The following is a 25,760-nucleotide window of genomic DNA, read 5'->3' as shown; positions in this document are numbered from 1 at the left end:
TCACACCAGCTGCCCCGCACTGCTCCCCCTGCCCCGCACTGCGCCCCCCTTATTTCCCTCGGTCGCGCTGCCGGGGTGCAGCTCTGCTGAGAGTTTGGTCCCCTCGGGAAGGGACTGGGCCCTGGCTGTCTGGCCTGGCCCTTGGGCTGGCCCTGCCCAAGTCTCCTCTGCCTGCTGCCGGGGGATTCACCTTGGTGCACAAACCCCGTGGTCTCGTACCTGGGCTGGTTGTCTGCTTTTCTAAGTTGGACTGGGAGCATTCGTTCTCCGTGGTCGGATACATGGAGGTGTGTGTCCCCCAAAATCAGGAGCAAAAAGTCAAGAGAAGTGGGGAGCGCCTTGTTGGGGGGAGCACTGCGAAAGGAGGAAATGGGTGGGCAGTTTGCTGCTGTCAACAGATTACCAGTTTGTCTCAATCTAGCTGCACTCTTAAATACTGTGAAACCACCTAAAAACCCATTACTGCTTTGTGCAATGTAGGCCTTTTCTAAGTCTGCCTATTCCTGGGTTGTCATGGAGACATGCAAAATAAATGGAGCTGGAAATTCCCAAGGAAAGAGCGGGGGGGATCCTTTTCAGATAAGGGTTGATGGGATTTGAGAGGTATTTTGGAAATCCAGGTGGTAGCTTCTTGCTGAACGCAAACTCGCACGAAGTCTAATTGCTGTCTGTGGCAGCCTGAGACGGTGCCTTCCATAGAATTCCCGAATTGATTTATCAAAAGAGCCATGTGTACATTTAGCCAAGTAGGTCTCTGTTGGTTTTCACAAAACTGCAACCATCTATTGATACATCACTGAGCGCTAAGCACCAAAGAGGACAGCACCTCATTGCTAAGCTTATTTCTCTTTGTTTTAATTAATTGCAGCCATGCACGAGTCTGGAAGCTTTGCAGCATCACGTTCTAGACGTGAGAAGACGTCTAGAAGAGGCCAGCAAGAAGCACTGGAACGTCTGAAAAAAGCCAAAGCTGGCGAAAAAATAAAATATGAGGTGAAAATTCCTCATCTCTTATTATTTGTAATAAAAAACGAATATGAACTGAGATGCTTAACTACCCTTTATATGTATCTGAAAGTTATGGGAAACAAAATCTGCCTTGCAGATCAGCTTTTGTTTTTTAACAGTGTATGTATTTCAGAATGCAATCGTTTTGCTGCTTTCTGGTATCATTTATTTGTTTATTTCTGTTTTCTGACTAAAACTGTTTTAGTAACTGCAAGTCAAACGTGCTTCATATTGCTTGGTAACTATCCCACAGGAAGGGACCAACTTTTAAAATTTATTTGCGTAATAAATGTCACAATAGGAAGTGCGTTTTGTTTTAACTTCAGATGATTTTAAACTTTAAATGAATTTGAAAGCTCTGCATGTTCACGATCCATTAATATTGATGTCCTCTGTTTCCACAAAGAATCCAAAATTGAGATTTCAAACTGGTAGGACTGAAATCTGGCAGTGTAACATTGATACTGCCTGATTAATCTTAATACCAACGGGAAGTGACCTCCACATGGAGGTGGATAAATCTAAAGAAGCCTGAAGTGCATAGATCATTAGCTTTCAAATTCACGCTGAGGCGCAGGAGAGCATCTTCAGCATTATGCTTGGGCACATCAAATCAGCTTCCTTTTCACTGAGCTCATCTTGGTGTTTGAGAGTGAAGACAGAGGTTAGAAGGCTCCATTGGTAGGATTTCCCCCCCCTTTTTTTTTTTTTTAATGTGTAATAAGCAATAAAGCCAGTCAATTTCAGATGGAATTTCTGTCAGTGCTTCAATAGATTTTGAGTTTCAATATACTGTGATATTTTTAAAATTGATAAATTGTCTCTTGTCACTGCCAAAAATGAAACTTAAACTGAATGAATAACTGCGTTTACTGTTGTGACCAGTGTAACAGTGTAGGAGAATGTGCATTTCTTGGGACCTTTTGTGTTCTGACTGATGACCTATATTAATAAATAATGGTCTGGGAACTGTTAATCCTTGGTGTACCTTAACTGTAGGTTGAGGAGTTCACAGGTGTTTATGATGAAATAGATGAGGAAGAATACTCCAAGATGGTCAGAGAACGTCAGGATGATGACTGGATTGTTGATGATGGTAAGTTAAGATTCATTTGGAGTTATTTTGATTATAGTGTTATAACTCAATTGGGCTTCATAGTGTTCATGATTTGAGGTAAGTTATTGTTAGTATATTCTTACAAGTTGTTTCAGGAGACCAGAACAAGACTTGTTTATGTGGAAATGAGTCTTGTGCATCGTTTGCATAGTAGTGTATTATGGTGGTAATGAAAATATTTTTGCGTTAAGAACCGGTTTTGAAACTTTATTTCCAGTTATCAGGGTCGTAACTTTAAAAAAGAAGTACTGTAATTGATAATTTCTAATCAAACACATAGTAATATATTTTGTATAATAAAAGATACAGCTGAGAGTGCTGTAGTTCTGAACACTTTTGCGTTTGTAGCTTTTGCTCTAAATTGAAGGGGAAAAAATGTTTTTAAGTTTGTAAAAAAAAAAAAAAAGGGATTATGAATATATCTAGAAATACCAGAAGACATAATTTAAAATGTAAATTGTTAACAATTTCTTTCCTTGCAGATGGAGTAGGTTATGTAGAAGATGGAAGGGAAATCTTTGATGAAGACCTGGATGATGATGCTCTTGGTTCCAATAAGAAAAGTAGGTTGAACATGACCACTCTAGAAAGTCTTCCAGTAGCTTTTAAGAGGTGCCTAAAACAGTCAACTTCTTGGCATCAGTATGTGGTGAATATGGCCAAAAGACGTGTTACTTGGAGCTCTGTAGTTCCGTGCCTGTGACTGGATTTTGTTTAGCCTCCCCGATGCCGAAGACAGAGCTGCACAAATTGAGGCCTAATCGCTGCTAACTACTTCAGCATTACTGGGACAGTTCTGCATAGAGTCTTCTGCTGGGATATATATCTGCTTCTAGGACACATGCATCTGGGAATGATGTTGGTTTCCAAAGCCGGTGTGTAAAGGATGCGTTGGTCTCTTGGCACTGAAATACTTGGATGCTTTTATGGATCTGGGATCAAATGATTTTGCTAGCTTGTATGAAGTTGGTGGCAAATTGAGAAATTGAGTGTGATGTTGAGAATCCAAGCCTAGTGCCAAATTCCTGGACACTTTTTAAAGTATCTTTATCCATTTTCTGGACTACAAACTTTAGTATGAAAAGGTCATCTCTGATGTGACAAAGGAAAGATAGGATGTTGAGAGGGTTTTGGGTTTTTTGTGTGTGTGCGTGACAGCTGTTGCAAAGCAGGCAGCAAATGAAAGATGGTTAGGCACTGTAAAGGCAGAAGTAGTAGATTACCTCAGCTGACTATTCCTGCTAGTAACTGGACCCTTAAGCATTGAGCTTTTCTGATGTTGAATTCACAACTTCTAATTTTTCTGCAGGGAAAGGTGGCATAACATCTATGGATGGTAGAAAGAACGTGAAAAAATCTGTGTCGTCAAAGCCAAACACAATTAAGTCCATGTTTATGGCCAGTGCTGGGAAGAAAAACACAGATGTAAGTTCTTACATTTTTGAATTTAAAGATTTCTAACTTCCTCACACTGTTTTAGTGGGAATGGAATAAAGCAAGGGCTCGCTTCGGTTCCTTGTGTCTGGCAAGTCATAATCTCCTGTTACGGTCTCTTGTGTATGGAGCATTCCCGAAAACGTGTGTTTTGTAGAAATCCTTCTGTTTCAAACAAGCTGTTTGTTGCTGGTGTCCCGATGGGATTTGCACATGTAACTAAGAACTCTTTTGGCTAATCTGTTATCTTACAGAAAACTGTGGACCTGTCAAAGGATGATTTACTAGGGGATATTCTTCAAGATCTCAATGCTGAAGTAAGTATATTAATAAAATCTTGCTTGAACACTTTCATTAATTTTTCTTGCTGTGGAGCATGCTCAAATTCTTCCTAAAACTAGGCCATCTAAGACTGATTTCTTCTATAGTTCATCTGCTTGGTACATTCCACATGTGTGTGCAGACTACCTGCCATCTCCATCAAGCAGAAGCTTCGTGACTGTTTCGATTTGATAAGCCAAAATTACTGTGTCCTGATTAGAGATGGTTTATGTTAATGTGATGTAGAGCCTGTGCTAGTGCAGGTTTCTAGGTTTTAGTCGTCCCGGAGTGGAACAGGACTCGCATGCCTCTGAATCGTGTACCATCTATGTATCGCCACGCTCCAGCCAGTATACAGTAGGATATTTCTGTCTGGCCTGTTTGGGTTCACAAGAAGAGCTGAGGGAGGACTGTTTCAGCAGATGACGTAGCTCAACTTCTGTCTGCCACCTCCTGCTTTCCACGCTTTGCCTCAGAGAACCAGGTTAACACTCCTTCTGAGCTAGGAGTGCCGGATGGCTGCTGTAGCAGGATTGGATGGTCTCGAATAAGGTTGTTCCTTGTCATTAATGACGTTTCAGTGTGTTCATGTCCCTTACTAGGATTTCTTAAAACTGAAAGGATTGCTTACATGTAAACTGTGAGACTGCTGTAGTGGTGAGATACTGAGTTATGTAAAGAGCATAATATGTTTTTACGGAGCACTAAGAGGGATATAGGTGTTCCCATGTAAAGTTGTTCTCTTGGTTTTGTGCTCCTATTGTACTCTTCCTTGTGACATCAGATTATAATATCTTACGCTATCAGAACCCCTCAAATCATTAAGCAAATGCATTTTAATAGTGTCAGATTTTGTGGAGCGTTGATAAGGGGAAATAATGCTAGTAATTATACTATGGGTGGCGAATCACTGGAACAGGTGGCCTGGAGAAGCTGTGGATACCCCATCCCTGGAAGTGTTCAAGGCCAGGCTGGATGAGGCTTTGAGCAACCTGGTCTAGTGGAAGGTGTCCCTGTCCATGGCAGGGGAGTTGGCACTGGATGGCATGTAAGGTCCCTTCCAACCCAAACCATTCTATGACTCTATGGCTCCTATTTACTTAAATAACTACTGTTTTTTGGCTTTGTTTTCTAAATTTTCTTTCATTACCTGTTGATAAGGATGAGTATAAAATATTTGTACATGTAAATAAATTAAAATGGGTTTTCCTTTATTGTGGCAGTGCTGAGTAAAGCATTTCTGCCTTTCTTAAAGCACATGTGCTCAGTACTGCTGCTTCAGCAGACATGAAGAACATCCCACCCATTATTCTGGTACTCGTGTGTTAAAGGCACAGTTAGCTATTGAAATGCCTGCTGTTTGAAAACTTTCACTTTCTGATGACAGTTTTTCTCTCAAACTGTTTAGCAAAAAAAAATAAATCTAATGTCTGTCTTCACGGGCTGATTGCTCAGATAACTTTATTCGTGGCTGAGTTGTATATCAGGAGGTGTGTTTTCTTGGCAAATGAGAAATATGAGTGACCTTATTTCTCTTCGATGGACAACATTACTAACCATGGCAAAAGAAAACCCTAAACAACACCTCTCTGCTTTGTCACTGTATCTTTTATTTCAATATTCAGACTGTTCAGCTAAGTTCACCACCACCAGTTATCATGCTGAAAAGGAAAAGATCTGCTGGAGTACCACTGAATCCTTTCTCTGTGCAGTCCCAAACTCCTAAGGTAAAGGAAAAAAAATCAAAACTTTTTCAGTAATAAGTATTAATCCATATTTTGGTTGATTTGAATACTTTGTCTTTATTTCTGCTTCTAGAAATTACCTTTCTCATTAGCTTCCTTAGCAATGTTACGCTGTAACTTCATGCATTTTTCCTATTCTCCTTCTTTTTAATGCATAAACAAGAATATAGCTTTTTTACCTTTAGTATAGTAGTGGAATGTAGCTGTTACACGTGAGCAGTGAAACTGTTTTTGTAATGTTAGGTGTGTCATGTGAAGGTCAGCTTCTGTTTTGTCTCTTCTATCCTAAAGAGTAGAAAAGACCCTTGTTGCAAGGAAAGGATGATGGGAAGTGAAACAAGCAGAAGAAAGAGCATTTGTGGATGTGGGAAAGGATAAAGAAACTCATCTTTTGCAGAAATGGAAAGCAAGTGGAAAATTGAAGCTATGTATAAAGTTTACCCTAGTGGAAGATTTTGGGGTGAAAGGAGTGACAGGCTGCTGAGGGTGGAAGGCTAGCATTTTGTTAAAAAGTTCTGGTAAACGAGAAGGACTTTATAGATGGAAATACAGTGAGATATTTGTTAAAGTCTGTAGAGGGCAAATGGAAATACAGTAGATGGATCTGCTTTGTGAAGCCTTGTGTAATAGTGACGTCAGCTCTGATGGTGAAAATAATCACCAGTGGCACTCATTTGAACAGTTCTGTGGGAGACTAGAAGTAATTGGGGGGGAAAGGGGGAAGGGAGATAGCGTGAGAGAAGATCTTTGTCTTCACGGTTCAAAACAGTAGTCACTTTCATAGGAAACATTGAAAAGGAAATAATTCCCAGACGGGCTGTTCAGGTAATAGCTTCTGTGGTCCTTGGAGGAGGAATGTCAGTTTTTAGACAATGAAACAGATTAAGAGGGTGAGGAGTGCAGCCTTGGAAAATAAATGGGCATAAAAAGCCAGATGCCAGTGATGCTTTCTACGTCAGGAGATGAGCAGAAATATAAGTATGAATAAATTCATTTGGCTGAGCTAGCAAAGAATGGAATTGTTGGTGAAGGTAGATTAAGTGATTTTTACTTTCTGTTTAAAGTGACTGAAGGGCTGAGTTTGGTGTTGGCCACAGCAGAAGTAGCTGGACAGAGATTAAAACTCTAGAAGTGTCTGTGTGCAACTGTAAATTCTGTATCTGCAACAGCTTTCCCTGAAGGTTAAGGTTGTGGACCTTGCCACAGGTCAGTAGGTGCAGAGACCTGTCGCTGGTCATGGTGGAGGCTGCTTTGTACACGTCTTCCGTAAGGAGAGGTTCTGTACCTGCTGCCGTACTGGCATCTTGGCTGAATACCAAACTGTGCTTATTGCCTCCGCGTTGAGGCTTGCGGAGCACACGGAAATGCGGCTTCTTTGTTTTCCTCGCTCTCCCTGTCATGCCTGTAGCATGAAGAAATCCAGTGGAGAAGTGCTCTGCTCTCCAGACCTGTGGTGTCCTGTAGACATACCATTACTGATATGAAGAGGTGTAAACTGCTCTGTTGTTGTTCCAGGCTCTGTCCATCCCTGACATACTTTGTCATGTACCCAGTTGACACAGAGGTTTTAATTTAGGAATGTAGTAGTGCTACGTGGGAAAAATAGTGAAAGTAACCACAAACTTAATTAAATGTCAACCATGGCCTGTTGTGAACTGCTTTTTAAAAACTATAGCAGAAATAGAAACACATAGAAACACATCGCAGCAGAAGTGATGCTATAGAGTTTTAAAGATTACCCTTGAGGAGTTTTAGCTATCATGCTGCAAAACATGTGGAACTTCTCCTTTAGCCCTGGTTACTGGTTCTGCAAACAGTGAGTGCTAGACTTCCCCCCCCCTTTTTTTTCTCTTAAGAGAGTTCTTTCTAACTCATGGCTAAAATGTTTTTCAGGTAATCACCCCTATATCAAAGAAAGCTCCTGCTTATCTCAGGAAGGAAGCTCTTCCTCCAGCTTCATTTCATCCTAAACATCCCAATCGCACAACAAAATCCGTTGTAGTCTCTGAAAACGAGGATACCAAGTATGTGCAAAAAGCTACAGAAAACAGGAGAATAGTGAAGACAGTAAAAGAGGATGCTATTGAAGGTACCAAAAAATCATATGCAGTTTTAGGAACTCTTTAAATATGACACGTTAGTGTTAAAACACTCCTAGTTCATACTAGTTAGATGCTTAAAAGTGGTATTATGTTTGTATATTAATAGTGTATATTACGTTCATGCATATAGTATGCTACCTACGCATGTTGCTGTAGCACACAGTGGGTCATTCTGATGAGTCAAGCCTTCAGTTCTCTGTGTGCAACACTTCCAGATGATGATCAGGGGATGATGGATTTTGATGAGGAGGACTTTGATGAACCTATGGAAGCAGAGCATATGGGAACTGTACCTGAGACAGCTGAAAGCTTGAAGAGAGACATGGAAATTGAGAAGAAAGAGACAGAACAACTGGAATCCAAGAAGAGAGAGACATCTGTCTTGTAAGAATCTTTTTCATTTATTTTTGTTTTCCCTTCCCCCAGTAAACCTTTCAGTATTAAAATTATTGGAATTATTCAAACCCAGTCTTAGCCTTGGATTTATCTTCATATTTGTCTATGCCAATGGGATAATTGTAATATGGACAGAACAGTGATAGTGCTACATGGTGTTTTTTTGTAGTGATGTTAAAAATGATAGTGTTGAACATGCTGATAGCTAATAATCGAAAAATACTTCATGTTTTGGGGATTTAGCACACGACAACGTAACACCTATTTCAGTGTGCTTAGGTGACTCGGTGAATTTTGATGCCAGTAAGCAAAAACGAGGAGTTGCTAACAATGCTTATTCTAAGCAACTATGGAAGTATTTCATAACGTTAGTTGTAGTTTAAAGTATTGCTGCTAAAAGCAATTTCACATGGTGAACATCTACATCTTTGGAAATAGGAAAAAAGGGGGGGATTTCCCCATTGGGTTTCTTCCAAAGAATTAAAAAAAAAATCTTTAATGATGTTTCTGTAACTTTGATAATTGAAATATTTCACAGTTTAAAAACACTTAAGCATTTAATGACTGGAAAGGTAGTTTTGTTGAAAAAAGATCTGTTGTTCCCACTGAGCAACTGAGATTGGTGGATATATCTGTTAGTAAAGTCTGAAATGTCCAGGGCTGAAATAGCAGGTGGGAGAGTTAAAGCCTCAATGTTGTGCACTGAGAACCGTACTTGTATGTGGGTTTCTGTCTTTGTCACTCCACCCTTCTTTTCAGAAGAGATCTGAGGAAACCCAGCGGGTTGGAATGTTACTCAGTAGTTGAAAGAGAAACAAAAGGCCTGAGAGTACAGGGCTGGAAAAAAGCAAAACAGTTGTGGTTATACCAAAGGCACCAAATTTACTTCCTGTTTTTTTTTTTTTCTTCTTCTGCAAAACCTGCAGCAGTTGCCCTCTCCCAGATACCTCATGTTGGGACAGAATTGATGAAGATGAAGCTGATCTCGTAGTGGCAGAAGTTCAGCTGGACCCCACTCTCCTTCCACTTGTGAATGGGGAAAATGATGATCAAGTCTTAAGATTTTATTGGCTGGATGCTTATGAAGATCAGTACAGTCAGCCAGGTAACTATTCAGTTCAAGGCAGACAATGCCATGTTGATTCTTTTTGTGTAACTGGGATTTTCAGACTTGCCTAAATCATGTCTAGATACCCTGTCTCTCTGTGCTCTGTAACTTGTACATTGATGTCTGGTTTCGCAGCGCCCCTGTCCACAGCGCAGGACGCTCTGACTGGGTGAAGCACGCGTGTTGTCTCTTGGTCTGGTGTAATGGCAGAGAGGTACAAGGGGAGCTGTCAGCACTTCTGGATGCTGCTGAGGTGTTGGCCTTCTTAAACCCAGTGTGCTTCAGGAATAAGATGATACTGTTAAGTTCTTACTTAGTGTCACAACAGTTGAGCATTTCGTCTTGATTCTGGAAATGTAACTTAAAATTCTAGAGGATTACTGTAAAGCCTGTAGAATAGCAGTTGTACAGTTTTATATGATGGAAAGGCGTGTCTCCAAAGGGAGGAAAGTGGCCTGAAAAATACAGGCTCTGTTTAGGTCTGTGTATTGAAACTGTCTAAAACTTTGAGGCTTGTCTCTGCCTTAATGTCCAGAGATACTTTGTGCCCTTGAAGTGTGAATCCTGGCTCTCTTAGTCTTCTGAACTGTGGCATTCTGATCTCAGCCCTGACCAAAGAAGTTGTGTTCTCATCTCTTGTAAGCCCTTCTGTGCTGGTTTTAGTTGGGACAGAGTTAATTGTCTTCACAGCGGCTAGCGTGAGGCTGTGTTTTGGATGTGTGCTGAGAAGGGTACTGATAACACCGGTGGTTTTAGTTGTTGCCAAGGAGTGTTTGTACCAAGTCAAGGACTTTCTCAGCTTCTGGTACTGTGACTGTGTTCCCAACTCTTTCTACAAGAAAACTACAAGTCTACAAGAAACTGGGAGGGGACACAGCCAGGACAGCTGATCCAAACTGACAAAAAGGGTATTTGATTCCATGGAACATCATGCTCAGTGTGTAAGTTGGGGGTGGGCTGGGGGTCATGTTATTTTCTCTCATTCGCACTCTCTCTGTTGTCGGTCGCTCTCTTGCTTGTTGGGGTTCGCTCTGGCCCTAGTGCAATCTCTCGGGCTCTCTGGCTGTTCAGGGGCTGTAGTGTCTGTTGGTGGGTGGTGAGCAATTGTATAATTTGTTTTATTTTCCATTATTTGCATTACATACTATTATTAGCGTTAGTATTATTTTTGTTACACGTTATTAGTGGTATTGTTAGTATTATTGGTATTGTTAGTGTTATCACTGTTTTATTAATTTATAATATTATAAAGTTGTTCTTATCTCAGCCCTTGAGTTTCCTTGTCTCTTCCTCCAATTCTCCTCCTCCTCCTCCACTGGAGGGTGGGGGGGAGGTGAGCGAGTGGCTGTGTGGTACTTGACTGCTGGCTGAGATTAAACCAGGACAACTTCCCATCCATCCTCTCATTTCAACAGCAGCTTTAGGATCTTGGGTTTCTAATTTGTGCTTCATGTAGGTTTACTGGAAGGTTCTTCCATATGTTGTTGGAGGTTTTTTGGGCTGATGCTGTAAGCATTCAGTCAGATACGTTTCTTTGTTACACCTTTTTCTTGTGAGTTGGGATGCCAGACTTAAAAATGAGACTGTGCTGGGCTGAACAGCTTGGTGATGGGAGTGGTAATAATCATAGATATCTTGATGAAATCAATGGCTCTAATATAAAATTGCTACATTTAAAGACCCCACTATTGTTCTTTTTCCTTTTTTTTTGTCTTGTAAGTCAGTGGTTGCTGAATGGAACATAATTATGAAAGGATTTCTGTTCCTCGCATGCAAGGAGTGTTCTTTTCTCATTATGACTTTTTCAGGATTGAATAATAAAGACTGCACCTGTTTTCAATTAGTAGTGTAGAAGGGAGAATTTTGATACTGCTTTTTGTTTAACATGTTCATGATCTTTGTTTATGCCTCATTTGCTGTGATGTCAAATGCATTGCCTGAAGAGTAAATACTATAGCATAATCATAAGACTCTCTTAAACGTAAATGATTTTTTGGAGGCTTACTTTTCATAACTCCCTTTACTTTCTTAGGCAGAGAACTTGAGAATTGTAAACCTATTAACATTTTAAAGAAATAACGAATAAAAACTGCCCTTTCTTTCCCTTCTGCAAGATATTTTCCCCGTCTCCTGACTTTGCTTGCCTTTTGGTTCATCGGTAGCATGATCTTTCTTTTCACAGACTTGGTGTTTTGTAAGCTTTAATCCCATTTTCTTTCTTTTTTTCCATAATGAGGTTTGCAGGGGATAAGGCCTGATACTTCTTCTCTCATTTCTTGGTCTTACACCTGACATGTCTGTGAAACTCTGTGACGTTAGCCCTGCTTTCAGTGGGGGTGGAGTGTTTGACTAGGTGACCTCCAAAGGTTCCTTCCATTCTAAATTACTCTGATTCTGTGAAATTTGGAGATTAAAGCCACTTATTTGTCCATGCTGGAGAGGGTTGAAGTTCGTTTTTGCAATCCAGGCAGCCTTTTACCCTGTCTTGGACTGGCTCATGTGCCCTTTTTTTCTACCTCACCTGCTTATGTGTCCACCTCCAGCAGGTTAACTTCTCCATGCTCTTACTGTTGCCCTCTGTTTAAGCAACCTACTCCTCTTTTGTGGTCTCTCCCATAGTTCATCTTCTTGTGTGATACAAACCTATGTGAGGTTTTAATCCCTTAAAGAAAAAAAAAAAAAGATGATTGCTGGGGACAAGAACATCTTCCCTGTCACTTAGATCTGTAATTTGAGCTCTTTCTGGATCCTTTTATTCAAACTGTCTAAATCTTGAAGATTGCCTCTGCATTAAAATCTCGAAGATGCTTTGTGCATGTGAAGCTTGTATCCTTGCTCTCATCATCTTCAGAACCGCAGCACTGACAAAAGTAGTCTTGTTCACGTCTATTCCAAGCACTCAAGAAATGATTTTTCTTGGCCTGTCACTCTGTCATCTGTCTTAGAGCATCTTCACTGATTTAGCTTTGATCTAATGGAGTAAGAAAGGTGCCTTTACATCTGATGGATCACGTGGCAAAGATAAATTAGAACTCTTAACCAAGGACTTACTTGTGCGTTGTCAGACCGAGGAGAAACGCAGGTTCCAAAAATCTTCCTTACGTGAAACGCTGTTTCTGAGACAGCCTCAGCTCTGCTATTTCTGATTTCGTTAACGGTAGTGTCCGGTGGGGAGAGTGGCTTTCATGTAATCAGATCCCCAATGATTTGGACTTTAAAGGGGACTCGGGTGAAGGCACGTTTTTGAGTTGTATTGGAAGGTGGGTGTTTTTTTTAACTTGTAATTCCCAAACTGCATGTGGAAGTCGGCTGGCTCTGTTCCATGTTATTTCAAAGCTCGACATCGCTTGGTTAGCAGTTGGCAGCACTTTGCGCTAATGCCCAGTTCTCTCTGCCTCAGAGGTGTGCGCGTACAATAACCACGACGTCCGGAGCAAAGTCCGTTGCACTAGTCCTGCTCTTAGCAGGCTTTCTGCGTCTCTGCCGCCGTTGCACCCTCTCTCTTGGCATCCAGGATTTCTTGCGATGTCGTACATCTTCCGCTGCCCTCATTTGTTAAAAACAGTCAGTTGAAAACTTTTTGCAGTCGATCAGCTTCTAGTCATTGTCTTCAGAATGCATTTCTACAGGTTTTGTTTGTAGTAGAGTCTTGATTCGATGGTGCTGCAGTGTAGGATAAATGGGTCAGTTGGACTGGTCTAACTGAAGAATGAAAACCTGTAGATGACAAATGTTTCAGGAGTGATTGACAGCACATGCATTCTGATTATATTCAGTTTTCAGTGACTTCTCTCTCCTTCCTCCCACTCCCTGTGAATTACTAAAGTAACGTAGGTACAAATGGAATATCAGAACAAAATTCTGAGACTGGCCGTGCGATGCCATTTTGAATTTCACCTATCAGGGTGTTACTATAGCGATGGAGGTGGGAGTGTGAAGAACTAAACAGGCTTCTGTTTGTAAAGCTGGTGTTCAAAACAATTTAGAATGTGCTGATACATTGGAAGAACTTGTTGTTCAGGGACTTAAACCACAAATGGTTGTGTTTCTATGCAAGAACACACGCTTTAAGCGACATGAAGAATGGTTAATTTAAGAATTGCCTATTCAGTACTTTACTCTGCCCTTATTCCTTAGGTGTGGTGTTTTTATTTGGCAAAGTTTGGATTGCATCTGCAAACACCTATGTCAGTTGTTGTGTGGCAGTGAAAAACATTGAGAGAACTGTTTATCTACTTCCACGTGAAACAGTAAGTGTATCTTTTAAGCGTGTCAAACATAAGTACCTTTCATTCTGTTTGTGGCAGGTTATGAGTTCTAGTAGTGTGTTTATGGGAGCTGTTGAAGCCAGTGTTGTCTGATGTAGGAGCTAAAGTTGAGTACAACATATACACAGTATATCACGTGAGATGCAGAGTAGAGTGTTGCTGCTTCTCCCCGACCCTAACGAACAACTGCAGACAAACTGTTAACCTTTAGACTTGCTGCTTAGGAAATAAAGTTGCCTTTGAGTATTATTAGAAAACTTACTGCTTTTTAAACACTGGTTCAAATATTATTTTTTTAAATTTGGGGTTTCTTGGCTGATTGCATTGTGGTTTTCCCTTAAGGAAGAGATAAATGTTTCATATTAGCAAAGCAAAATTCAACGTTCTGGTCATGTCTGGCATTTTTTTTTTAATCTGTAAAACCTGATTTCTTTTTTTGAGGAAATGGACCTATCCGCTGGCAAAGAGACAGAGACTCCGGTAACTATAATGAGTGTTTTCAAGGAGTTCAACGACTGCATTTCACCGAAGTATAAGATCATGAAGTTCAAATCTAAGGTTTGTCTACAAGCATCCTCCTTTTTTTTCCTGTCATTTTCTGATGTTCTCGTTCTTAAAGTGGGAAGTCTGTTGAAACAGTGTCCAGTGGGTGAGGTTATGCTGAAATGCAAAAAATACACAACTCCTGACATGTGTCAGAGTAGCTGCTTGTAAAAGTCATCCCAGTGTCTTCCCAAGTATCCATACTGCTTTAAGAACAGTAGATCTGCAACATGGTTGTTCCACCAGAATTTTAAACACACTGCTTTTGAAAATACCCATTCATTATGTTCTTTGAAACTGGGCTGAATGGCAGACTGTCGTTCCTGCTTGCTGAGCTGTTTTTGGGAATACAGAACAGGTAGGAGTTCTGATACCTAAAGCCTGGCTTATCACCACCTGGTGTCAGAATTGAAAATGAAAGATTGGTCAGTACAGCGGGATTAGACTGTCTTTGCATTTGACCAGGTGTCATATTGAAGTTCATCTCTTGGCATGTTTCTTCTCACCCTTGCAGATTGATCCTTTCAGAATGCATGCTGTTGGCAGCATGGATTGTCGTGGTGTGTTTTTACAGGAGGTAGCAAGTTGTGAGGAAACGTGAAACTTAAGCTGGTTTACAGTTCTGGGAGATAGTCGTGTAGTGTTGCTGTACTGCGTTCTGTTTGCTCAACAAACCCTTAAAACAACATGGGAAAAGCTAAAGGTTGCTGTAGTGGAAAACTTAATCATATGGTAATCCAGTACTGGTCACAACTCTGCAGGAAAAGAGCTGGTATTGCTGGTAGTGTTGCAGAAAGGGACTGAATTAGTTTGTGAGTGTGAGAAAGCCTTGTTCATTTACACAGAGCCTTTTGGCAGGTGGGAAGGTGGCTAACATGCACGTTTAGAGGAAAAGATTTGTTCAGCATGAAGTGCTCAGAAGCTTTCCCATTTCTTCAAGTGAGATGTCATGAGTGCGATGAAGGTGGCTTTCGTTGTAATTACTGGGAGATGTGGGATTAGTTGTAACTTCTCCCAGGCTGGCAGTCTTGAGACTTCATAGGATTTGTTCTTGGATAGTTGATCAGGAAATGGGATGGCAAGTAAAAATGCAGGGAGAATGTAATTTAACAATATGTAAATGAGGGAAGGTAAAAACAAATTCATATGATAATTCAGGTTGGCAAGACCCTCAGGAGTCCTCTAATCCAAAGTTGGAGTGCTTCAGACAATTAAAGGAGTTGAAGTGAAAATGCAAGCGGTGTTTGTCAAATGGTAAATTCACGCAAGAAATGACGTCTTTTCGTCAACGCCTGGCACTGTTTACATCATTCAGGGAAAACGCACGCTTCACTAGAAATCTGTAAAACTTTATTGTTGTTTTTTTATTCTAGCTTATTTATCAGAACTCCGATGCAAATTTAGTTTTTTCATCTTTATCAGGGTTATTTCTCTTGTATATTTGATTATAACTTAGTTGTTATGTATGGGGATCAGAAAGGAATTAACTTAAGAATAGGTAAAAACCAAGTCTGTAATAGCTTTCTTTTCAAAGACCCTTCCAGGGATGAGGGAGGAAACTCTGGGCAAATTAATTCTTCATTAAAGAGAGGGTACACACCCTGTTATTCCTGAAAATGGAGGGAGGGGGAAAGGCCTTTGAAAAGGTGCAGGTCTGCTAACAGAATCCTGGGAAACCTCTGGCTGTTCCATGATGCTAAGGAACAACTGTGGGTGAGGTAATGGAGTAATACAGTTAAACCCTCGAAGATGGCTCTTTGAAATCAAGATAAACCATATGCAGGAAGTATTGGAACTGTTATTTGGGATGTTAGTTCAAAGCCTATCAATTTTTTACCGAGTTTAGAGAGAGCTGGAGATAAAAGAATCAACTGTGTGATCTGGATACATCACTACAGTGCATCTAGGGTCCTGGGTGTAGCACAGGCGTGATCCCTAGCAGGAACTGGGAAGCAGTAGCACTAAGGCACTGTTAAGGTCCTACCTAGAATATTTTAACACTTCATCGAGGGTAATCAAGAAAGATGAGCTTGAGCCAGAACAGGTATGAAAGCTGGCAGTTAGGAGGATGAGACAAAAAGAATGAGTTATACCAGAGGTAGCTATAAAAGAGCTTTAATTTTTTTTTTTTTGCCTGCTAAAGTGAAGAAAAATTATAAGACCTTTTTGCTCTCTAAGAACATTATAGGGGGATGAACAGCAAAAGAGCTATTTAAAGGACGGTTTTAGCAAAAGAAATTTATAAATTTTAATTCATGAATAAATTAGGCAGGATGGTTAAGGGTGTAGAGAAGCTCTGAAATCACCTACCAGAAGTGTTTTTAAACAGTAAGAATTCAAAGTCTGTTTGAATTCATCAGACATGAGTAAAGTGAATTTTACTAACATGGAAAAAGGCTATCCAGCTTTATTTTGCTGGCATAATTTTCTGCTGATTTTAATAGTCACAGCCTTCTGGAAGGGTTTCATTAGCAGAAGGGTATGACTGTTAGTGTGTGGGGTAAGAGAAAAGATAGGATTGGAGAGCAGGGCTATTGGTGGGGCTTTTGTAGGACTATTCAAGGAAGCTCTTTCAGTAACTCAGCTATTCCAGCTTAACGCAAACTTGGCTGTGAACAAGCGGCAGGGTACTAGAGAGCAAATCTGGCTATGCTTACATCTCCGTAGCACAGCGTCCCGTTGCTGCCTGCAGGGTAATTGTGGAAGTCATGGGGTTGTCCCATTACCACACCTTTCTTTTAATCTTAAGGGGTCACCGTGTGTATCTTCATTGCCGTCATACCACCAGAGATGATGTGGTGTCATACCGCCTCTGCCCCTGTTTCGGTAGGAGTGTGCGGGGCTCTCAAACTGCAGTGGTGGTTGCACTCAGCTGAGTGAATGCTCCCAAAGAGGGATCTCCACACAGTTGTGACTGTGTGCAGTTAAGAGCAAATATGCTCTAGAACTCCCCTGCTCTGCCATGTGTAGCCAGTGTTCCACTACTGTGGTGTTAAGGAATGGTGTTTTGAAAGGTCTTTGGAAAGGCTAATGGCAACATTGCTTAGGTGAGCAGAGCACTTGTTACTCCTAAAATGTTGCACACGTAGCGGTTCTCATTGTGGCGCAGCGCTGTGAAACTGAGAAACTCTTATTCTTCCACCGCTAGAAATCGGACAGGCCATGTGCCCAAAATTCTTTTATTCAGAATGGCCAGTTTTGTAACAATGTGGAGAGAGCCAGCGTTTATACATGGAGACAAGTTGTTCTCTGTGTGCGCACGCGTGCATCTTGGCCTTGCCAGCAACAGACTTGGGCCCTGCAGATACACTTAAGCCATATCACTTCCATCCGCACCTGCTGCTAATTGTAGCTTCAATGGGTTGCACTACTGCCAAGTTAGCAAGTCCTCACAAATCAATTTGAAAGCAGCCTTACTCCACTTAGGAACTTAGCAGCTAATCACTGCTGCTCATTTCTGCTCTCTGAAGGGCCACTTGAAGGGCAGATTACTCTGCAGCAAAGCATTCATTCACTGCAGTTATGACCAGAGCCTTGTGTAATTGAGCTCTGTGGAATAACGCAGATGAATCACTGCAGCATACTATTTTTACACTGTGTTCAGCTTGCGTTTGCAACAAGAACTTGTTTGAAGCCTGAGAGTTTGTAGATTTTGGTTTGTTCGTTTTTTTAATAAAATAAAAAAGGCTGGGGGCAGCACCAGTAATATATGCTAAAAGCAATGCATTGCCATCTGTAACGTTACAGCTACGATGTGTTGCTTACCTGAGGTGGTGCTTTGGCTCTACAGATCTGCATTTGCTTGCTAATTTGTAAGGCTGTTCTGACTTCATAGTGGTGCTAGAAGTTATATTACTCTTTTCCACTTCCATGTAGCGGTTGGTGCCACAGTTGTTTCTGGATCTGCCTCCTTCCCTCTCCTACTTGGGCTTTGCAGCCTTGCACTCCAGCAACACTGCAATGTTATGAGAAAGAGCAAAGTTAACTGCTCGTTGTGCTCTGCAGGAGCTATTGCTGATGCTGTTAATTTAAGGGGGAGGAAAGAAACACCAACAAACCAGCCCCAAACCCAAATAACTTTGAGTTTACTGAACTGTGCATGTTTTTAATTTTTTTTAAATTGTATAACATTTTATTACAATTTATAGTGAATTTGTCTTTTCTTATAAACTTAGTCTGGTGGTGAGTTTTGCTGAGTTTGTGTATAATGTGCTGAACTTAGTGCACTGTCCAGTGAAAATGATGACTTTTAATTTAATGGGCTTATAGGAATTCTTGTAGTAAGATTTAAAACGTTCTAGCATCGTTATGGCATAGCACAATAACAGTGGTGCAGGTGGTTTGTGAAGTATTACAGGGCAGAGCATACATATTGTGGGGTATAGCATAGCATTTCAGCCATAGTGCTGTTGCACAGGGTATTGTAAGTATTTGGAAAATTGAGGTAGTTATTCTTAGAAACTGACAAGCCATGCATGTTGTGGAAGAACATTATTGTTCTTGAAGAAAGCAGAAGTGATACTTTTTGAAAGTTGTACTGAACTTCAGGCTGCTTTGTTAGAGATACGTAAACAAACTTGACGACTTTCTAGTAAAACCAAAGTCACACATAATAAAAAATACAGTGCAGTCATAGAAAATACTCTGTTCTCAGCGTGTAATCAGCAGCTGGCAGATGGTTGGGAAATCAGCTCTCTCGGGTGCCTCTGAAGTGCCAGTATGTACGCAGTATGGAAGGAGGAACTGCGTGCAGTTACAGGGCTACCATCTCATTGGGATCACAGAGACGTGGTGGGATGGGATGTGGTTAAGGAGGACAGGCTGGGATGGTGAGGAAGGGGAGTCTGGTTCATGTGTGGCACTCTGCTGAAGGGTGGGCAAACAGCCAGTCCAGAGCTTATGGATCAGGATTAGAGGGCAGACTAATGGGACTGATATGGTGGTGGAAAAAGGAAAACCAAAGCCCACCTGGAGTTGAATCTGGTGAGGAAGGCAAAAAGCAGTAGGAAAGGCTTCTATAGCTATAGGAGGGCTAGGGGAAAATGTGGGCCTGCTGCTGAAAGGGACAGGGGATGTGGTGACAAAGAGCATGGAAAAGGCTGATGTACTCAATGCCTTCTTCACCTTGGTCTTTACTGCTAAGCTGAGCCTTCAGCAATCCCTGACCCCCAGAGATGAGAAGAAAAGCCTGAAGCAAAGAAAACTTGGCCTTGGTGGAGGAAGACGAGGTTAGGGAACATTTCAGCACACTGGACAGTCACAGGACCTGATGGGGTACACCCATGAGTGTGGAGGGAGCTAGGCAATACGCATTGCGAGACCACTCTTGATTATCTTTAAAAAGATTGTGTTGGTCAGAGGGACATGCCTGAGAACTGCTATCCTCAAGATGGGCAAGATGAGGAAATTCCAAGGAACTAGAGGCTGGCCAGCCCCACCTCAAGCCCTGGGAAAAGGTGATGGAGCAACTAATTGCAAAAATAACTGTTCTCCAACACACAAAGCACAAGAAGGTGTTTGGCGTAGATTTAAAGAGAGGAAATCACGCCTCACGGAGCTGGTAGCCTACCGTGAAGAGATGACGGGCCTGGTGCCCAAGGGGAGAGCAGTGGCTGTTGTCTACCTTGACTTCAGCCAGGCGTTCGGCGCTGTCTCCCATAGCATCCTCAAAGACGAGCCGATGAAGTGTATGGGACAGCGAAGCGGGCAGCGAGGTGTGCTGAAAACTGGCTGCAGTGCTGGGCTCCAAAGGCTGTGACCAGCAGCACCGTCCAGCTAGAAGCCAGTCTCTGGTGTGCACCCTCGGGGTCAGCACGGGGCTCAGTCCTGTTCCATGCCAGTGCTAACGGCCTGGCTGCGGGCGCAGAGCGCACACCCAGCGAGGCTGTGTACAGCAGAGAGCAGGGAGGGGTGGGTGGTACAGCCCGGGGGCGTGCTGCTGTTCAGAGGGACCGCAACAGGCTGGAGGGGTCTCACGACTTACAGGGATTTCATCAGGTTCAACCAAGGGCAGTTACAAGTCCCACACCAGGGAAGGATCAACCCCCACGGACTCTGGGACTGACCGACTGGAAAGCAGCTTTGCGGTTGTCCCGGTGGGCACCAGCGTGACCCCGTGAGCCAACAACGTACCCCTGCGGCAAAGGCGGCTGCGGACACCCTAGGCTGCATGAGACAGGCAGTGCCAGCAGATCTTGGGGAGGTGCTCCTTCCCCTTTATGCAGCCCTGGTGAGACACGGGAGTGCTGCGTTCAGCTGAGCTCCCCGCCCTGGGAAAGCTACACGTGTCGGAGCGAGTCCAGCACAGGACCATAACCGTGATTACAGGGCCTGGAGCATCTGTCATGTGCGGAGAGGCTGCGAGACCTGAGACTGCTCAGCCTGGAGGAGAGAAGGCTCAGGGGAGGAGGCTGGTGGTGCAGGTCTTCCAGTTGTGTATGAATGTGCTGAGCAGGAGTAAAGGTGACTCTGGCAGACTCTCCTCATTGGAGCCCAGTGGAGGACAAGAACAGCAGGTACCATTTGGAGCAAGAAATTTATCAGAACATAAAGGACTTCTTTATTTTTTACAGTAAGGGAGATCAGGCGCTGGCTCAGGTTGCCCAGAGAGGCTGTCGAATCCCCATCCTGGGGAATATTCAAAACCTGACTGGAGAGGGTCCTAAGCAACCTGCTGTAGTTGACCCAGCTGTGAGCAGGTAGTTGGACTGGGTGATCTCTGGAGATGCCTTTCTAGCTCAGCCATTCTGTGATTTTTGTGGTGGTCTGCAACCACCAATTTTTAAGAGTATGTTTGAAGTCTGAATTTACAGAATGTTTCTGAGTTTCCTTAGCTATTAAGCATGTGTGTTCTTTGTTTTGTAATGTTTAGTATATTTGTAAGTCAATTCTGTAGACACTCTTCATGCTGAGAAAACATGAAGAGGTTAAATACAGGTACTAAAACAACCTTAATATCTTTAAATGATTGTAATGAGCTGCAGAATTGGTAATATATGACCAGCCCATGAGATTGGTAATATATGACCAGCCCATGGTTTTGGCTGACCTTTATTTCGTTAGCTTTCTTACTCGACAGAACGAATTTTTGACTGGGAGATACTGGAAAAAATAATATCTTTGTTTTATCTAGAAAGTAGAAAAATATTATGCTTTTGAGATCCCAGATGTTCCAGCAAAATCAGAATACTTGGAAGTTAAATATTCGGTAAGTATAATTAATATGATGAACGACTGTAACCTGCTTTCTTACCGAATTAATAATTATATGACTTTACTTTAAAACAGATTTTTTTTTTTTTTAAATTGCAGGATTTGATCTTTGGTAGCTGGTGGTTGTACCTCTGTTGCAGTGTGTAGTTAGTTGTTTATTGTCTTGCAATTAAAAAGTAATAGAAAAAAAAGAAGCCATGAATACCTAAGCTTGTGGCTTTTTTTTCGTTATTATTTGTATGTAGCTTTGTCCCTAACAGAACAGGTCAGTAGCAGGTAACCTGTAACGTGATTTTTTGGCATTAGCTCTATTTGTAGAAATAAAGCGTGAGGGGAAAAAAATACCTCCTACAAATACTGAATTCCTTTCACCTTGTCCCTCAATTATAATCTGCTTATTTATTTACAACAGTCTATATCCCCAATTATCCTGCTTTGTTTTTTACCGCCTTGCCATGGAATCAACTAAACAGCCAAACAACTCTTGGGTCATGCCCTGGGTCAGGGCCTGCAGTAACTTACTACCCTTAAATGTTCTGTTGAATCCATGTCTAGAGTGTAGGTGATACCTCTGCTTTATATGGCTTTGCAAATAGCACCTAAGTGAGGAGGGCTTTTCTTGCAGAGCTGTAAAACTGAGCAGCACAGATAGGGGAAAAAATCCCACGAGAAGATCAGTAGCTATTCTCAATTGGCAAAAGTACTTGTTTTGTTTCAAGTGTGAGAGACTCAGCAGTTTTGAACTGATTTGGCCAGTTGCTGAGATAATACCTTTTTGAACCACTTCGTTTATACTAGTTTTAAGTGCAAAAGCGGCATCCCATAGAGTTTTGCCAGATACCTCTAATTTTTCTTTGGTTGTGCAGAAACACTTTATTCTTTATAGGGCAGACAAGACTGAAGCTGTAACTATCTAATGAAGTTTACAACACAAGCAGTTTCTGTATGAAAATGGTTATTGAACATGGTTGTCTTGGCTGATGATAATATTTCTCTTGCACCCAGTATGGATGAAGAACTTTTGCTTCCGTGCATTTTTACATTACTGTTCTGAGTTTTGTTATGCACCTATTTAAGTCGAGTCAATAGTGTAATTTCTTCAATTACTGTAAGGTATTATGGGTTAAGGCTTTGCTTGTGGGAAATTACGGTGATTTTGGGTATTGTGTAGTTTTGTTAAGATGCTGCCTGAATATGGTGTGTCACCTTGAAGACTTCTGTGGGATGAAATGACTCACTGCTTTCTGTTACTTGTTAGGCTGAATGCCCTCGGCTTCCCCAGGATCTGAAAGGACAAACATTTTCACATGTATTTGGAACGAACACTTCAAGCCTGGAACTTCTCTTGATGAGTAGGAAGATCAAAGGACCTTGCTGGCTGGAGATAAAGAATCCACGTACGGTGGTTTGCTTGTGAAATACTTGGTTGCTAGAAAACACACATAATTACAGACGGGAGGGGAGGAGGGAAAATTTAAATTATGCTGATAAATTGCAGAGTTAAATTATCATTTTAAAATTATAGTTGTAACTTAATCTTCCTTGTTTGAGTGAGAGCTCCGTCCATGTGAAGTTGCCCACAGAGTGGGTGAGATCATGACTTTGTGTGGCAGTGCGAGGGAGCTGTGCCGTGCCTCACAGCTGCTCTTTGGTGCACACCCTGAAGGCACATAACCTGAGCAGCTAAAGGTAGTTTCCTAGAAATTTGTTCCTCTTTCTTTTGATAACTTCAGGTTCATGTTTTTTCGGCGTATGTATCTTTTTAAGAACAAGCTGCTGGTAGATGGCTTTTTTTTGTCTTGTAGGTTGGGGTTTGTTTTTTTTTTTTTTTTTCCCCCTGGCACTTAGAAAAGTTTGTGAGGTGGAGCTTTTTTAGTTTGAAATCCTTTCCACGTGCTCCACTTACTGCTGGTTAGGCCACATTATTTTGGCTTGGTTAGAGCCCTTCATTCAGTGTGTGCTGCATATTCCCAACAACGTGGGGAAGTTGATCATACTGGACAAAAGCTACATCTGTTAGTGTGATGTCCTTGGGCTCTTCATGTGTAGCATTGATACTATGAATACTGACACCAGGAGGATTCTCCTCTTCAGCACCTCACTCAGTCACTGACAAAGCTGGTACCAGTAAGGATTTTGAGCTGGAAAAGACAAACAAATCCCTGACTGCCAAAAGGTGGATTAGCTCCAATGGTTTTTCCACCAAACAAGCATCAGTGTACTTTCTGGCACTGATTTTTTAAATGCCTAAGAGTGGTTTTTCATTCTTGTTGTTTGTTTGGTTTTATTTGTCTGGGGGTATGTGTCTAGTCTATCAGTAAGCTCTTGCTTTCTTGTGTAGCTTCCTTTCCACGCTTCCCATAGAGGGTCTTAGAGATAAGAAGTATACCTGGAAGGTTTAGAATTTGATCAGACTTCTACAGCTTCTTCAAAAACTCTCATCGCTATTTATGATGAAGTTGTCTTTGCTGTTTCAGTATCAGTGCTACATAGCAGCAGAGCTTTTCTAGAGCAACAGTCTCCAAACTTGTTAGATTGTGCACCCCATCATAGAAAGTTGAGCATATACCCTCAATATATGGATATTTATTTATAAATTATATACATGTACTGCTATACTAATACATTATGTACATTATCAAGTAAATAGAAAAATAGAAATTAAAAAAGGATGATCTGTGTGAAATAAACACTTTAAAAAGTATTTATTTTATTTATTAATGGTACCAAAAAATCTTCCCACAACCTAGGGGATCATCTTATGCACTCCCTGTGGTGTATACACCCCATTTTAGAAACCACAGCTCTATAGAGTGCTAGTTGAAGTGTTGAGATATTGGAGATCAGAGAAAAAAGGCGTTAAGCAATTAATTGCCAGAATTCCTTTGGAGATGTCATCAGTGTTTTATAAATGAAGATATTTTAGACACTTACCTCTTGGCATTTTGCAACAAGAGAAGATAAAATACGTGAGTTTCCAGAGAGGTGTCAAGTAATTTTGTAGGGAATGAGATAACTAGGTCTACCAATGTTGAGCCTAGCTGCCTTCAAAAGGCTAACTTGTCAGAAATGTAATCTCTGCTGCCTTCTTAATGCGTGTAGTGAGGTAACTCATCAACATCTTCTGTGAATAATCACCTTTTTTTTTTTTTTAAGCAAATGAAGAATTGCAGACAAAAAAACTCTCAAATGATAATATGTCATGAACACTTTTCCCCCCTCCCTCTATCTATGTAATTTTTTAGGGTTTTTACACTTTATATCTAAATAGCTTTGTGTGGCCTCCCTTACATTTTTGGATAGTTTATACTGCCAGGGTAGGATGAAGTCTCTTATGACATCCCCCATCTCTTCAGTTCCATAATTGTGTTTCTGAAGGACTGTATCTAAATGGATTAATTCAGTCTGGTGCATTTCAGTCAGTCATAAGTTCTTGTTCTCATTCAATCAAAATTCTTTTGATTAGCACTCTGGCTGCCTTTTCTGTAGTGTTTGAGAAATTTCTGAGTAATCTTTCATTTCACTTGTATTGATTTAATTTTTATGAAGCCTTCTCCTTTTCGACTGACTATAAGATTAGATGCTAAGAGGTGGTATATTAATTTAGGTGGAGTTGTGCTTACTTGGCACTTAGACCTTTGTCTACTATGACTCTGTATAAAGCTGCCTAAAGTTTTTGGGGTTTTATTTGCGTTGCACATCTTCCTGGCCTTGACACATATCTTCCTTCTCGTCTTTGGTATTAAAGAGCCCCTGTTGTGACAAGGCTTCTGACTTGGGAGTCAGGGCCCAGGGAGTTGCCAAAAATTGGGCAGGATTAATCTGGATCTTGGACTATCCCACAAGGGCAAAATACTGAAAGGACATGCTCTGTGCAACAGTGCTGTTAGAGAAGCCTTACTTGGGGTTCCCAGAATGAAGGTGGTTTGTGTTGTTTCTTCAGAGCCTTCGAATCAGTCGTTCAGCTGGTGTAAGGTGGAGGCTGTGGCCATGAAGCCTGGCTTGGTGAACGTGGTTAAAGATCTTTCTCCTCCTCCTCCTCTTGTGGTCATGTCGCTCAGCATGAAGACCACTCAGAACCCAAAGACTCACCAGAATGAGGTAAGTTATCTGCTCTCGTTTTGGTTTGGTTTCATTCTAAAGAATTTTTAAGGCTCAGAAGAACTTAATCTGATGAAACATGTCTAAATGTGTTTACTGTTGAATAAACTGCCTGTGCTGTGGGCTTTTCAAAGGAATTTTTACTGAGGTTTCACCAGCATGAGCACTGTGGGTTCAGAGGCCCTCTTTGGTGAGAATATTCACTGCCACAGTGGATCCCATATAATGATTTCAAGCCTTCTATTTTGTCTGTTGTGCATAATAGTTATAAATGAAACTGTCCCAGAACACTTGTTAATGGATTATTATTTTTTTTTTGGTAGAGCTAATCATAGGTTCTGGGTAAAATGACCAGGTTTTTCTGCTTATAAAGCTCACTTTGAAATAGAATGGGAATTTAATGTA

At 41.4% G+C, this 25,760-nt stretch overlaps 1 protein-coding gene across 1 annotated transcript; it reads left to right on the top strand.

Annotated features, from left to right (window-relative positions):
* Window positions 1-870: 870 nt before the first annotated feature.
* LOC104505260 (DNA polymerase alpha catalytic subunit-like) lies at window positions 871-25,355 on the top strand (the record flags this gene model as incomplete). The annotated part of the gene is made up of 14 exons (XM_010148386.1): window positions 871-993; window positions 2,008-2,104; window positions 2,608-2,688; window positions 3,435-3,550; window positions 3,814-3,876; window positions 5,506-5,607; window positions 7,519-7,714; window positions 7,943-8,111; window positions 9,050-9,228; window positions 13,369-13,481; window positions 13,941-14,057; window positions 21,175-21,249; window positions 22,513-22,651; window positions 25,198-25,355. Coding segments are annotated over exons 1-14 (1,728 nt in total), but the record flags the coding sequence as incomplete, so codon positions are not given.
* Between the last annotated feature and the right edge of the window lie 405 nt (window positions 25,356-25,760).

The sequence above is a fragment of the Eurypyga helias genome, unplaced genomic scaffold (genome assembly GCF_000690775.1).
Source record: "Eurypyga helias isolate BGI_N326 unplaced genomic scaffold, ASM69077v1 scaffold953, whole genome shotgun sequence".
NCBI classification, from domain to species: Eukaryota; Metazoa; Chordata; class Aves; order Eurypygiformes; family Eurypygidae; genus Eurypyga; species Eurypyga helias.
This window is presented reverse-complemented; position numbering and strand designations above follow the sequence as displayed.